We start from the raw sequence: 16,188 nt of genomic DNA, 5'->3' as shown, positions 1-16,188 counted from the left end.
CCCAGCTCTGACCAGCAGCTTCCTTCCCGGGCGATTGGTAAGGAAAGGACTTGGTCTCAGTGCTGCAGCCCCCCAGCCACCGTCACTCCCAGGACCACAGCCCAGAGCTCACAGAGACCGGATCTGTTCTCATTGAGAACATAAGCCTGTTGATGAGGGTGCCCTGTATTTCCTACAAAGAAAGTTGTTCCTGTGCCATTTCCAATTCCATTCGGGCTTCTCAGAAACCCCAAGTGGCCGGTCCCTGGGGAAAGACATGAAACAGGCTTGAAACAGGGTCAGTTTCCCTCTCAGTGTTCACAGCAAACCCTAATGGGATCAACAGCAACATCCCCCTGATGTCTCCAGGCTATAGATGGAAGGTGCATCTCTGGGGGGGACCACTGGACTCTGTCACTGGGATCTGTGATTGGAACTTGCGTTCCCCAAGAGTCAGCCTTGATTTCTGTGTTTCAGAAACGATTCCTGACCCCTTTGCCTGGGGTTTCACAGATTCCTTCCTCTCCTTGGCTCTTGCTGATGCTCAGACCAGTAGATCACAAGCTGATTGAGGAGAGGAGACTTGTGTCATCTACAGTCAACACAGTTTTATGGACCACCTACTACGTGCCAGTTCCTGTGCCAGGGACTGGGGATACAGGAAGCATAAGACAAGATCCCCACCCTGAATAAACTCACCGTGCAACGGGGAGAACTTAGAAGCAAGTGGCAGTTGGAATATTCCAGTGTGACAGGTTCTCTATTGAGGAGATATCCAAGATGTCATGGAAGGAGAAAACATAGTCTCATACTCCCATCCCTGTGCATTCAGGAAAGACTTCCTGGAGATGGAGACCTCTGAGCTGGACCCCAAAGATAGCCATTGCCAAGTTTTCAGCACGATACCGTGCAACTGGTAGATCCAGAGTAAAATGTTATGGGTGGTGGTGATATTAATAACAGTTTACAATGGATCCTCATCAGCAATTTCTTACAGGTGACTTTCTCCCAGTCACTACAAAGCCTGGGAGCAGGAGAGTTTAGTCTGCCTGTACTGCCTGCCTCTGAGACCAGGGGAGGACCCTGACAGATCTGTATCCCTGGGATAGAATTTACTGGTGACCTTCTTGCACACTATAGCACCATTGTTCAAATTTGCCATTCCTCACCCACCTGTAACAGCCAATCTTTTTTTTTTTTAACTTTCTATTTTATATCAGAGTATAGCCGATTAACAATGTTGTGATAGTTTCAGGTGCACAGCAGAGGGACTCAGCCGTACATACACATGTATCCATTCTCCCCCAAACTCCCTTCCCATCCAGGCTGCCACATAACATTGAGCAGAGTTCCCCGTGCTATACAGTAGGTCCTTGTTGGTTATCTGTTTTAAATATAGCAGTGTGTACATGTCGATCCCAAACTCCCTAACTATCCCTTCCCCGCATCCTTCCCTCCTGGTAACCATAAGTTCGTTCTCTAAGTCTGTGAGTCTGTGTCTGTTTTGTGAATAAGTTCATTTGTATCATTTCTTTTCAGATTCTGCATATAAAGGATATCATTCGATATTTCTCTTTCTCAGCCTGACTTACTTCACTCAGTATGACAATCTCTAGATCCATCCATGTTGCTACAAATGGCATTATTTCATTCTTTTCAATGGCTGAGTAGTATTCCATTGTATATATGTACCACATCTTCTTTATCCATTCATCTGTCAATGGACATTTAGGTTGCTTCCATGTCTCGTACCAGCCAAGCTTACACGTGGTTTCCAGTCGCAGGCCAGGACTGCAAAAACATGGACAGCAAGTGAAGAATCTTGGGTCTACCAGGCATACAGCTAGTCTCATCCAATGGCTCCACTGTTCCCAGGACACCCCAGATCCCTTAGCACAAAAGCTGAGTCATTTGCCATCTGGCTCCTGCCCTTCAGGCCTCTCCTTTGATGGCTTCTTTCTTCTCCCAAATTTTGAACCACCCTCTGATGGCAAAACATTCCATGTTTCTTGCTACCTCCAGCCCTATGCAAATTCAGTCGTCTCATTTTGCCATAATTACTGGTTTGCATGACTGTCTCTCCAGCAGGACTCTGAGCTGGTAGAGGCCAAAGACTATGTGTTATTCATCTCCGTGAAAATACAGAGATGCCGACCTCGCACGAAGTGCTTTAGTAATGTTCTTTCTTCAGTGGATGAACGAGTGAGTGAATGAATGAGTGAGGGAGTAAGGCACAACCCAATGAGGTCCTCAGAGACCCCCAGAGCGTTCGCTTCCTCAACTAGAAATGAAACAGAACATCAAACCCAGCTTCTCAAAACCACACACTGTTTCTTTCCGTACCATCACTGCCTAGGGTCAGGGGCTTTGGCCAGAAACCAAGAAAAAAAAAAATATGTAGATGTGTGCCTGCAAGGGTATACGTGTGGGCTGATTTTAGAAGATGTATTTCAGCAAATTCTCAGGCCCTGGACAAAACCTAAGGGGTACAGGTTCAAAATGGACTTTTTACAACCGACCTCGGGGGAGGAATGCTGAGGCACTCTGAAGGCTGGTCACATTGCATGCTATAAAATCCTTTCCCGAAGCAATCCCCTTAGCACTCAGACAGCCTCGCAGAATAGGATGAAATCTAATCTGAAAGGCAACGGCAGTCCCTCTGGAAGCGCAGAGGACGAGTCTGAGGGCAGAGAAGGAACTGATTTCTCTGACTTTGGACATTGCAAGTTCTTATTGGAGAGCTAAGCCTTCTCTCTGGACGTGCATTCTTGGAATCATAGACTCCATGAACTGGAAGGGCTCAGGGAGGGGTATGTGATCCACGCCACCCACCAAGTTCCCTGGCTTCAGGCAGGAAATAAAGATCTCTTCAGGGATACATACTGAGTAATCAAGGTGTGCCAGGCACAACGTATGCATGCAACCTCGCTTAATTCCAACAAAACTCCTATAGGTAAATACTGTTGTGCTGCATTTGGTAGCTGTTAGACCTGGAGCTCAGAGAGACTGAGCAAGTTCCTTAACCTCTCTGTGCCTCATCTGTAAAATGGGTGGGACAGTGACACCAGCCACATTACGTTGATATGAGGGCTGCCTGGGTTAATCTGTGAAAACTCTAGTATAGTGCCTGAAGCAGAATAGAATTTATGTAACTTTGTTAACTAAAAGACTAGAAAAATAGGTAAACGAATGGTTGAGTGGATGGATAGAGAAGCAGAGTATCGGAACCAAGATCAAATGGGTAGTGAGTGTTGAAGGCGAATTGATTGCAGGCAGTCTGACCCTAGTTCTACCTCCTGTCACTGTCTAGACCTTAACGGGATGATTCGACACACTCCCTAAACCCTTCAGGGAAGGGTACTCCCTTTTGTAGTTTATTGTAGTGTTTTCTACCTGAAACATTCTTTCCTGTGATTTGCTGGATGATGTCTATTTGAATCTTCTTTTTTTTCAAATATGAAACCCATGGCTTCGACCTTGTGAGTGGATAGATAATGCTGTCTGCTGGAGAGAGAAAGACGGTATGGCCCTGGCTGCAAACCCAAAGCTGTGCAGGCTCCCTCTTGCCCACAGGAGCACCTTTAGCTTTTGTCTTCCCAGCAAGAATCAGTCTGCTTCAGGAAAGACGTTTAATTTTCCCATTTACCGGCTCCCCTTCATAAGAGCACGTTGACAAAGATCATGGCCTCTCTGTAATGGGAGAAACTGACATGGAAAGAGCAGCACAGGGCTGCTTCCTGGAAAAAAATGGCATTTGCTTCTTCTCCCTAGCCGAGGACATGCAGACTTCCCAGCCTTCTACGCTCAAGCCACTGCAAGTTCCCTTTTGCTCTGTTATCTCCTGTATTTATGTGGCAGAAAAACTCACCCAACATATCTGACCTTTTTGTTTGCAATGCTGCCCAATTGAAGCCTGGAGATATAAGGAAAGAAACAGGAACAGAAAATATGGATCCAATGCTTACTACATGCTGCAGGCCATGAGAAACATCAGAATCAAAAAACGTGGTCCCTGATCTCCCTCAAGGAGATTACAATATACTTGAGTAAATTAAAAATGAAATCAGAAAGTATTTGAACTACAGTTCAGTGCACTAGTAGAAAAGGCCACGAGGCAGGAAATGAATGGCTGGAAAATGATTAGAACAGGTTGTAACTGGTGTTGAGAAATGTGCGTTTGCTTCCCTTTCGGGACGTGGCCCTGGGTGTTTGTGCGGAGGTGTGCAGAGGGGTTTGCACAAAGGGCAGAGGAAAAATCTTTATATTTACATCCTGAAAGAAATCAAAATGATGTTCCTTCTACCGAGACTGACCCTGTTACAGGCATGCAAACCTGGCTCTCTTTGGGACAACACCAAAGGGAAAACTTGCTGGGAATTTGACACAATGTGGTGAAAAGACCCATTTTTGAGTCCTCACAAACTCCAAAGAGAGGGAGAAGGCCAATAGCATGCAGTATTTTTGGAGGGATGGCGTCGGTGTTTTGGGGCGAGGAGGAAGCCATCATGTAAATCTTGAAGCACATAGTGGGCAGCGAATCTGGACGAGTCAATTGTGGTGTTGGGTGGAGAGTGAGGTCATATTGCCGAGTGTCCCATGACATTTGTGACTATATGAAAGCACTGCAGGCTGTTGGAAGGAAAGGAATTGAAATCAAGATATCCCTTCCCACCTCTTTGCCTGCACCATTGATCAACCAGCACCCTTCCTTGTGGGTGAAGAATTTATGAGGATACATTTCCCATTTTTTCTCCCGTAAATATGTATGCTTTTAAAAAATCATTATTACAAAAGTTATACTCGTACAAATGGTGGTGGCACAGTGGAAAACTGACTGATATGGGACCCCCTCATGCTACAAACACATAAAAATGCAGAATTATAGGTGCGCGCGCGCGCGCACACACACACACACACACACACACACACACACACACACACACACACACACACACACACACACACACATACACATACACAAGCCCACAATGCACAGCCAAGGTCAAAAGAAAGAGAAATCCTTAGGTGTCAGAGACAGAGGGGCATGGGATATTCTCATGGTACGTTTCAGCTGAGGTGCCTACAGGGATACAGGCAGTAGGGATGGAGCCTGGGGCTTTAACATCCACATGGGGACCCTGAACTGTGCAAGGAGGGTAGAAAATGATACCACTGCATAAATCTGAGACCATCAGTGAGTCCATGAAAAGGAGACTAGAAAAAACTGTCCATCAAAGCAAAGAAAGTACAAGGAGCTTGCCATCCATTTGAAGCTGAGTGAGAAATTAAAACCCAAATGAGTATGGAGATCTAAGTGTATATTACTTAAATGGTGCAGTAATTACAGTAAAATTTATTTTATACAAAAACTGATAACTTTGAAGGGCCCTGGAACCATGGCAGAAGCAAACCCAGGACCCCTCTGTAGGGACATGCCTGTAGCCCAGGGTGCTTGGGAGTCCCATGGGGTTTAGGGGGAGACCAGCTCTGCTGAAGATTAGCTCACAGTCAAAAGTTACAAATACCACAAGAAAGTAATCCACCATGAAAGTCAGCATGCACAGCAAACAGAAAAATCAGAATCCCAAGAACTAAGGGGGCAGGGATGGGGTGTGGGGCTGAGAATAATCTGAAAGAATGTAGGTGTGAAATTATTAAATGTATAAACGTTTTAAAAGTCATAACAAAAGAGTAGGACTTTATGATAAAAAGAACAGGCAGAATTTTAAAAGAGCCAGATGAATGTCACAATTAAAATAGATTAAAAATTAAAGCATAAAGCCAAGTATTACTAATGAAGGAATTCATGAACCGGAAAATAGATCTGTGGGAATCAGCTAACTGCAGGATGGAACAATAAAGAAATGGAAAATATGAAAACAAAGGTAATAACCTGGAAGATACAATGAGAAGATCTAGAATATTTTAAACAATTTCAGAAGAAGAAAAGATAGGATTATCATGTGTCGTTAGGGAATTGAAAATTAAAACAATGTGATACCACTACACACCTTATTGGAATGGTCGAAATCCAAAACACTGACACGCTAATCCGTGCTGGTGAGGACGTGTCACATGAACAGGAAGCTCATTCATTGCTGGTGGGAATGTAAAATGGTGCAGTCACTTTGGAAGACAGTTTGGCAGGTTCCTACAAGGCTAAACATAGTCTTACCATACAATCCAGCAGTAATGCCCCTAGGTACTTAATCCAAATGAGTTGAAAACTTACGTCCCCACAGAAACCTGCACATGAATGTTTATAGAACTTTGTTCATAATTGCCCAGGCTTTGAAACAACCGAGATGTCCTTCAATAAGTGAATGGGTCAACAAACTATACATCCATGCAATGCAATATGGTTCAGAGATTTAAAAAAAAAAAAAAATCTATCAAGCCAGGGAAACATATAGAGGAGCCTTAAATGCATCTTGTTAAGAGAAAGAAGCCTGTCTGAAAAGGCTACATACTATATGGTTCCAACTATATGATGTTTGGAAAAGGTAAAACTATAGAGACAGTTAAAAGATCAGTGGTTGCCAGGAGTTGGAATGAGGGGTGAGGAGGGATGAACAGCTGGAGCACAGGGAATTCTTAGGGCATTGAAACTGTTCTGTATGATGCTGTAACGGTGGATACATGACATTAAGCATTGGCAAAACCCACAGAACTGTACAGCACAAAGATTGAACCCTAATGTAAACTGTACACTTTAGTTAATAATAATGTATTTGGTTCATAAATTATAAAAATGCGCCACATCAATGCCAGATGTTAATAAGGGAAAGCAAAGGAAATGGAAAGAGGGAGTGTATGGGAACTCTCTGTACTTTCTGCTCCGTTTTTCTCTAAATATAAAGCTGTTCTAAAAAATAAAGTCTATTAACTTAAAAGAAGGTAAGAGTTAAGAGCTGAAGCAACAGTGGGTGAAATTTTTGCAGAATTAAAGTTATGAATCATCAGATTGAAGAATCACACTGAGTCCAGAGCAGAACATATAAAAACATTCACACCTAGATTCCACACCAAAGACAAAATGAAATTCCCAACAGCAGTTAGAGAGAAAATACAGATTGCATAGAAAGTAATGACAAATAGATTATGAGCTGACCTCTCAACGATTACAGTCCAGATCAGAAGGACGCTTAATAACATCTTCAAAAGGTCAAGGAAAAATAATTGTCAACTTAGATTTCTGTGTTCAGCCGAGTCATTCAAGAGTGAGAACAAACCAAAAGCAATATACACAAATTTTACAAAACCTAAAAAAGAGAGCAATGTGAAACCAATAATTATGATTACTCTCTTCAAAACAAAGTCAAACATTTCGAGTATTTCCTTTATTTTCTCTGCAGGGTTTTTTTTTTTTTACATCTTTATTGGAGTATAATTGCTTTACAGTGTTGTGTTAGTTCCTGCTGTATAACAAAGTGAATCAGCTATATGCATACGTATATCCCCATATCACCTCCCTCTTGCATCTCCCTCCCACGCTCCTTATCCCACCCCTCCAGGTGGTCACAAAGCACCGAGCTGATCTCCCTGTGCCATGCAGCTGCTTCCCACCAGCTATCTATTTTACATTTGGTAGTGTATATATGTCAGGGCTACTCTCTCATTTCGTCCCAGCTTACCCTTCCCCCTCCCCATATCCTCGAGTCCAACTCCACGTCTGTGTCTTTATTCCTGTCCTGCCCCTAGGTTCATCAGGACCATTTTTTTTTTTTTTTAGATTCCATATACATGTGTTAGCGTACAGTATTTGTTTTTCTCTTTCTGACTTGCTTCACTCTGTATGACAGACTCTAAGTCCGTCCACCTCAATACGAATAACTCAATTTTGTTTCTTTTTATGGCTGAGTAATATTCCATTGTATATATATGCCATATCTTCTTTATCTATTCATCTGTCGATGGACACTTAGGTTGCTCCCATGTCCTGGCTATTGTAAATAGTGCTGCAATGAATGTTGTGGTACATGACTCTTTTTTTTTTTTTTTTCTTTTAATTATTTTTTAAATTTATTTTTGGCTGTGTTGGGTCTTCGTTTCTGTGCGAGGGCTTTCTCCAGTTGTGGCAAGCGGGGGCCACTCTTCATCGCGGTGCGCGGGCCTCTCACTGTCGCGGCCTCTCCTGTTGCAGAGCACAGGCTCCAGACGCGCAGGCTCAGTAGTTGTGGCTCACGGGCCCAGTTGCTCTGCGGCATGTGGGGTCTTCCCAGACCAGGGCTCGAACCCGTGTCCCCTGCATTAGCAGGCAGACTCTCAACCACTGCGCCACCAGGGAAGCCCCATGACTCTTTTTGAAGTATGGTTTCCCCAGGGTATATGCCCAGTAATGGGATTGCTGGGTCATATGGTACTTCTATTTTTAGTTTTTTAAGGAACCTCCATACTGTTCTCCATAGTAGCTGTATCAATTTACATTCCCAACAAGAGCTCGCTCAAGAGGGTTCCCTTTTCTCCACAACCACTCCAGCATTTATTGTTTGTAGATGTTTTGATGATGGCCATTCTGACCGGTGTGAGGTGATACCTCATTCTAGTTTTGATTTGCATTTCTCTCATGATTAGTGATGTTGAGCATCCTTCCTTGTGTTTGTTGGCAATCTGTACATCTTCTTTGGAGAAGTGTCTATTTAGGTCTTCTGCCCATTTTTGGATTGGGTTGTTTGTTTTTTTGATATTGAGCTGCATGAGCCGCTTATATATTTTGGAGATTAATCCTTTGTCAGTTGCTTCATTTGCAAATATTTTCTCCCATTCTGAGGGTTGTCTTTTCGTCTTGTTTATGGTTTCCTTTGCTGTGCAAAAGCTTTTAAGTTTCATTAGGTCCCATTTGTTTATTTTTGTTTTTATTTCCATTTCTCTAGGAGGTGGGTCAAAAAGGATCTTGCTGTGATGTATGTCATAGAGTGTTCTGCCTATGTTTTCCTCTAAGAGTTTTATAGTGTCTGGCCTTACATGTAGGTCTTTAATCCATTTTGAGTTTACTTTTGTGTATGGTGTTAGGGAGTGTTCTAATTTCATTCTTTTACATGTAGCTGTCCAGTTTTCCCAGCGCCACTTATTGAAGAGGCTGTGTTTTCTCCATTGTATATTCTTGCCTCCTTTATCAAAGAGAAGGTGACCATATGTGCGTGGGTTTATCTCTGGGCTTTCTATCCTGTTCCATTGATCTATATTTCTGTTTTTGTGCCAGTACCATACTGTCTTGACTACTGTAACTTTGTAGTATAGTCTGAAGTCCAGGAGCCTGATTCCTCCAGCTCCTTTTTTTTTTTTTTTTATTTTTTTATTTTTGGCTGTGTTGGGTCTTTGTTTCTGTGCGAGGGCTTTCTCTAGTTGTGGCAAGCAGGGGCCACTCTTCATCGCGGTGCGCGGGCCTCTCACTATTGCAGCCTCTCTTGTTGCGGAGCACAGGCTCCAGACGCGCAGGCTCAGGAGTTGTGGCTCACGGGCCTAGTTGCTCCGCGGCATGTGGGATCTTCCCAGACCAGGGCTCGAACACGTGTCCCCTGCATTGGCAGGCAGATTCTCAACCACTGCGCCACCAGGGAAGCCCCCTCCAGCTCTGTTTTTCCTTCTCAAGATTGTTTTGGCTATTCAGGGTCTTTTGTGTTTCCATACAAATTGTGCAATTTTTTGTTCTAGTTCTGTGAAAAATGCCATTGGTAGTTTGATAGGGATTGCATTGAATCTGTAGATTGCTTTGGGTAGTAGAGTCATTTTCACAATGTTGATTCTTCCAATCCAAGAGCATAGTATGTCTCTCCACCTGTTTGTATCATCTTTAATTTCTTTCATCAGTGTCTTATACTTTTCTGCATACAGGTCTTTTGTCTCCCTAGGTAGGTTTATTCCTAGGTATTTTATTCTTTTTGTTGCAGTGGTAAATGGGAGTGTTTCCTTAATTTCTCTGTCAGATTTTTCATCATTAATGTATAGGAATGCAAGAGATTCCTGTGCATTAATTTTGTATCCTGCAACTTTACCAAATTCATTGATTAGCTCTAGGAGTTTTCTGGTAGCATCTTTAGGATTCTCTGTGTATAGTATCGTGTCATCTGCAAACAGTGACAGTTTCACTTCTTCCTTTCCAATTTGGATTCCTTTTATTTCTTTTTCTTCTCTGATTGCTATGGCTAAAACTCCCAAAACTGTATTGAATAATAGCGGTGAGAGTGGGCAACCTTGTCTTGTTCCTGATCTTAGAGGAAATGGTTTCAGTTTTCCAACATTGAGAACGATGTTGGCTGTGGGTTTGTCATATATGGCCTTTATTATGTTGAGGTAGGTTTGGTTCTCTCTATGCCTACTTTCTGGGGAGTTTTATCATAAATGGGTGTTGAATTTTGTCAAAAGCTTTTTCTGCATCTATTGAGATTATCATATGGTTTTTATCCTTCAATTTGTTAATATGCTGTATCACGTTGATTGATTTGTGTATATTGAATAATCCTTGCATTCCTGGGATAAATTCCACTTGATCATGATGTAATATCCTTTTAATGTGCTGTTGGATTCTGTTTGCTACTGTTTTGTTGAGGAATTTTGCATCTATGTTCATCCGAGATACTCACCTGTAGTTTTCTTTTTTTGTGACATCTTTGTCTGGTTTTGGTATCAGGGTGATGGTGGCCTTGTAGAATGAGTTTGGGAGTGTTCCTCCCTCTGCTATATTTTGGAAGACTTTGAGAAGGATAGATGTTAGCTCTTCTCTAAATGTTTGACAGAATTTACCTGTGAAGCCATCTGGTCCTGGGCTTCTGTTTGTTGGAAGATTTTTAATCACAGTTTCAATTTCAGTGCTTGTGATTGGTCTGTTTATATTTTCTATTTCTTCCTGGTTCAGTCTCAGAAGGTTGTACTTTTCTAAGAATTTGTCCATTTCTTCCAGGTGGTCGATTTTATTGGCATATAGTTGCTTGTAGTAATCTCTCATGATCTTCTGTATTTCTGCAGTGTCAGTTGTTACTTCTCCTTTTTTATTTCTAGTTCTATTGATTTGAGTCTTCTCCCTTTATTTCTTGATGAGTCTGGCTAATGGTTTATCAATTTTGTTTATCTTCTCAAAGAACCAGCTTTTAGTTTTATTGTTCTTTGCTACCATTTCCTTCATTTCTTTTTCATTTATTTCTGATCTGATCTTTATGATTTCTTTCCTTCTGCTAAGTTTGGGGGTTTTTTGTTCTTCTTTCTCTAATTGCTTTAGGTGTAAGGTTAGGTTGTTTATTTGAGATGTTTCTTGTTTCTTGAGGTAGGACTGTATTGCTGTAAACTTCCCTCTTAGAACTGCTTCGGCTGCATCCCGTAGGTTTTGGGTCATTGTGTTTTCATTGTCATTTGTTTCTAGGTATTTTTTGATTTTCTCTTTGATTTCTTCAGTGATCTCTTGGCTATTTAGTAGCGAGTTGTTTTACCTCCATGTGTTTCTATTTTTTACTGTTTTTTTCCTGTAATTGATATCTAGTCTCATAGCGTTGTGGTTGGAAAAGATACTTGATATGATTTCAATTTTCTTAAATTTACCAAGGCTTGATTTGTGACCCAAGATATGGTCTATCCTCGAGAATGTTCCACGAGCACTTGAGGAGAAAGTGTATTCTGTTGTTTTGGGTTGGAATGTCCTATAAATATCAGTTAAGTCCATCTTGTTTAATGTGTCATTTAAAGCTTGTGTTTCCTTATTTATTTTCATTTTGGATGATCTGTCCATTGGTGAAAGTGGGGTGTTAAAGTCCCCTACTATTATTGTGTTACTATCGATTTCCCCTTTTATGGCTTTTAGCATTTGCCTTATGTATTGAGGTGCTCCTATTCTGGGTGCATAAATATTTACAATTGTTATACCTTCTTCTTGGATTGATCCCTTGATCATTATGTAGTGTCCTTCTTTGTCTCTTGTAATAGTCTTTAAAGTCTGTTTTGTCTGATATGAGAATTGCTACTCCAGCTTTCTTTTGATTTCCATTTGCATGGAATATCTTTTTCCATCCCCTCACTTTCAGTCTGTATGTGTCTCTAGGTCTGAAGTGGGTCTCTTGTAGATGACAGCATTTGTACGGGTCTTGTTTTTGTATCCATTCAGCCAGTCTATGTCTTTTGGTTGGAGTATTTAATCCATTTACATTTAAGGTAATTATCGATGTGTGTGTTCCTGTTAACCATTTTCTTAATTGTTTTGGGTTTGTTTTTGTAGGTCTTTTCCTTCTCTTGTGTTTCTTGCCTAGAGAAGTTCCTTTAGCATTTGTTGTAAAGCTGGTTTGGTGGTGCTGAATTCTCGTAACTTTTGCTTACCTGTAAAGGTTTTAATTTCTCCATCGACTCTGAATGAGATCCTTGCTGGGTAGACTAATCTTGGTTGTAGGTTTTTCCCTTTCATCACTTTAAATATGTCCTGCCACTCCCTTCTGGCTTGCAGAGCTTCTGCTGAAAAATCAGCTGTTGACCTTATGGGGATTCCCTTGTATGTTATTTGTTGCTTTCCCCTTGCTGCTTTTAATATTTTTTCCTAGTTTTAAATTTTTGATGGTTTGATTAATATGTGTCTCGGCATGTTTCTTTTTGGGTTTATCCTGTATGGTACTCTCTGTGCTTCCTGGACTTGACTATTTCCTTTCCCATGTTAGGGAAGTTTTCAACTATAATCTCTTCAAATATTTTCTCAGACCCTTTCATTTTCTCTTCTTCTTCTGGGACCCCTATAATTCGAATGTTGGTGCGTTTAGTGTTGCCCCAGAGGTCTCTGAGACTGTCCTCAATTCTTTTCATTCTTTTTTCTTTATTCTGCTCCCTGGCAGTTATTTCCACCATTTTATCTTCCAGCTCACTTATCCATTCTTCTGCCTCAGTTATTCTGTTATTGATTCCTTCTAGAGTATTTTTAATTTCAGTAATTGTGTTGTTCATCACTGTTTGTTTACTCTTTAGTTCTTCTAGATCCTTGTTAAATGTTTCTTGTATTTTCTCCATTCTGTTTCCGAGATTTTGGATCATCTTTACTATCATTACTCTGAACTCTTTTTCAGGTGCGTTGCCTATTTTGTCTTCATTTATTTGGTCTTGTAGGTTTTTACCTTGCTCCTTCATCTGTAACATATTTTTTTGTCGTTTCAGTTTTTTTTTTGTTTTTTTTTTTTTATGTGTGGTGCTGTATTCCTGTTTTACTGGTTGTTTGGCCTGAGCCGTCCAGCACTGGAGTTTGCAGGCAGTTGGATAGAGCTGGGTCTTGGTGCTGAGATGAGGACCTCTGGGAGGCCTCACTCCAACTGATATTCCCTGGAGTCTGAGGTTCTCTGTTAGTCCAGCAGTTTGGACTCGGAGCTCCCACCACAGGAGCTCGGGCCCGACCTCTGGCCTGGGAACCAAGATCCCGCAAGCAGTTAAGCACCACAGACTGGGAATTGGTAAATGCTCTTCTAGGAAAGGATGTGTTATCTCATTTCTCCTTTTGTAAATTATACTGCTTTCTCCCAGAATGAAGTCTGAAGTGGACACTTCTCTGGATTTGAATCCCAGCTCTTCCACTTTTGAGCTAACTGGCTTAGGACAAGTTTCTAACCGTCTTTATGCCTCCCTTTTCTTATTTCTCCAGCAACTGAGCATGAGATTTTTTCTTTCCCTGTATTCCTGCCAGCATTGGTCTCTAGCCTCACCAGTTTTTGCTTTTTTATAATCTCTGCTAACCCAAACAAATCCGGGGCTCCGAGCCCGAGTTCGGCAACGCGGGCCTTGCCCTTCCCCAGGCAGCTTCAGTGCCCTCACTTAGATGGTTAGGCCACACCTAAACAGCATTCTTTTCTGGGCCAGGACGTCCCTGCCTCAGGGACTAGGCGCCAAGGTGGCGCATACTCCACGCCCAGGGGTCCTGCGGGCAGCTGCAGTGGCCGCAACACCGGTCACCTGACCGGCTGCAGAATGAACACCCGGGCGAGGACCTGTGCACGTCATGGCGGCGGCAGCGGCGGCTGCGACTTCCCGGCTCCAGACCACGCCCGCCGCACGCCTCTGCAAGTGTTTTTTATTGAAGTATAGTTGATTTACAATATTATATTAGTTTAAATTGTACAACATAATGATTCAATATTTTTATGGATTATACTCCACCTAAAGTTATTATAAAATAATGGCTATATTTCCCTGTACTGTACAATATATCCTTGTTGTTTATATATTTTATGCATAGTAGTTTGTATTTTTTTTTTTTTTAAACATTCAGTTCTTTTGGGAATTATTTATTTATTTATTTTTGGCTGTGTTGGGTCTTCGATTCTGTGCGAGGGCTTTCTCTACTTGCGGCAAGTGGGGGCCACTCTTCATCGCGGTGCGCGGGCCTCTCACCATCGCGGCCTCTCTTGTTGCGGAGCACAGGCTCCAGACGCGCAGGCTCAGCAGTTGTGGCTCACGGGCCCAGTTGCTCCGCGGCATGTGGGATCCTCCCAGACCAGGGCTCGAACCCGTGTCCCCTGCATTGGCAGGCAGATTCTCAACCACTGCGCCATCAGGGAAGCCCTAGTTTGTATTTCTTAATCCCGTACATCTTTTATGTCTTAGAGATCATATGTATATACAATATAGTCGTACTATTCATTTAACATTCTATGCCTCTTCCTTGATCTTCACTGTTTTTGAAGGATAATGTTTAAAGACCTGAATCATAGCCTAGTGAATTGCTAGACAGTTAGTATAATTACTAGACATTTAGACCAGAGAATTTCCTCCTAAATGACAACTGGATAAAATGTGCATAAAAGAGAGACAAGATAATGCCAACTGTGCCTACTTTTTTTTTCCATTGCAAACCCCACCTGCTTCTTTAGCTGCCTACTGAAGTGGGGAGGTGTTTTTTTGCAAGGGGCCATTCAGAGCCAACTGGGATGTTTCTTCTCAAGGAACACTTTGTGCCCCAAGTGCACTACTTGGGGTGACTTTTTGGAATCATCTTGGATGTTCTAAAGGAAGAGGAAAGAAGAAACAAATATATTTGAGGACAACTGTGTACCAGGCACTGTGTTACGCACTTCCTTTACAACAACCCATGAAGGCTCCTATTTAGGAGAACTCACCATGAGTCTGGCACTACATTTAGGAATTTTGCATATGTGAGCTCATTTGATCCTGCCTAGAACTCGAGGGAGTATACACTATTATAATACCCATTTCACAGACAGGATCACTGTGGCTCTGAAGTCACACAGCTAGTATATGACGAAGTCAGAATGGGAATGCGAGTCTTTCTAATGTAGGCTTCGGCCAGCTTATCCCATGTCCTGTTCCAGGCTTGGGTGGGTGTTGGGGCCGGGGATAGAGAAAAGCGGGGTGGGAAGAACATAATAATGATGACCAAGAATAAAAAAAGACAGGGACTGTGCCAAATTCTCTCTATACATGATCTCACTTCATCCTCCTACAACGGTATTACATAGATGTTGTTGTCATCATTATCTTCACCCCGCAAGTGAGGGAATGCAGACCAGGAGAGCTCAGTCACTCTCACTGAGGTTGCACGGCTATAAATCACACGTGTTTGTCCCGAATGCAGGGGTGTCCGCCCCACAGTGCATGCCCTGCTCCTTACTGCCTGTGGCCCTTGTCTTCTGTCCAGGGGAGATGGAGGAGCTGGAGACCCTGTGGCTCACGGGGATCTGCCACAACGAGAAGAACGAGGTGATGAGCAGCCAGCTGGACGTCGACAACATGGCGGGTGTGTTCTACATGCTGGCGGCTGCCATGGCCCTCAGCCTCATCACCTTCATCTGGGAACACCTCTTCTACTGGAAGCTGCGCTTCTGCTTCACGGGCGTGTGCTCCGACCGGCCGGGACTGCTCTTCTCCATCAGCAGGGTCAGTACCCCTGGCGGCTACTTCCCTCTGCAGCAGGCAGGTCCAGAAAAGCACAGGCCTTCCAGAGACTCAGGGATTCTTGACTCCTGGGTGGGGGTGTGGTGTCTCCACACCCTCCCCTCACTCATCAACCCTTCTTGGATTTGTCGGAAGGGCACCACTTTCTGTGTTCATAAGCCAGATGCAAGCTAGAGATGGAAGGTGAATAGGTAAGGCAGGCCGGGCGTGAGAAAAATAGCAGAAGTGAAATTAAAAATAGCAGCTGAACCCTGGTGTCAAAGGGAGAGAACAATGGAGAATGTGGAGAACTAAGACAGATTGAGTAAAACCCACCACACCCAAAGGGGGCAGTCGTCCTCCACT

At 42.8% G+C, this 16,188-nt stretch overlaps 1 protein-coding gene across 2 annotated transcripts in view; it reads left to right on the top strand.

The window, feature by feature from the left end:
• Nucleotides 1–16,188, top strand: part of GRIN2A (glutamate ionotropic receptor NMDA type subunit 2A) — a 365,558-nt gene that overhangs the window by 341,454 nt on the left and 7,916 nt on the right. For both annotated transcript variants that reach the window (XM_068566045.1, XM_068566046.1), the window contains exon 11: nucleotides 15,587–15,825. In XM_068566045.1, the coding sequence (XP_068422146.1) occupies nucleotides 15,587–15,825 (239 nt within the window). The remainder of the gene's footprint in view (nucleotides 1–15,586; nucleotides 15,826–16,188) is intronic.

The sequence above is a fragment of the Eschrichtius robustus genome, chromosome 16 (assembly GCF_028021215.1).
Source record: "Eschrichtius robustus isolate mEscRob2 chromosome 16, mEscRob2.pri, whole genome shotgun sequence".
In the NCBI taxonomy this organism is placed as follows: domain Eukaryota; kingdom Metazoa; phylum Chordata; class Mammalia; order Artiodactyla; family Eschrichtiidae; genus Eschrichtius; species Eschrichtius robustus.
The sequence above is the reverse complement of the archived record's forward strand: the minus strand, read 5'-3'. Positions and strand labels throughout refer to the sequence as shown.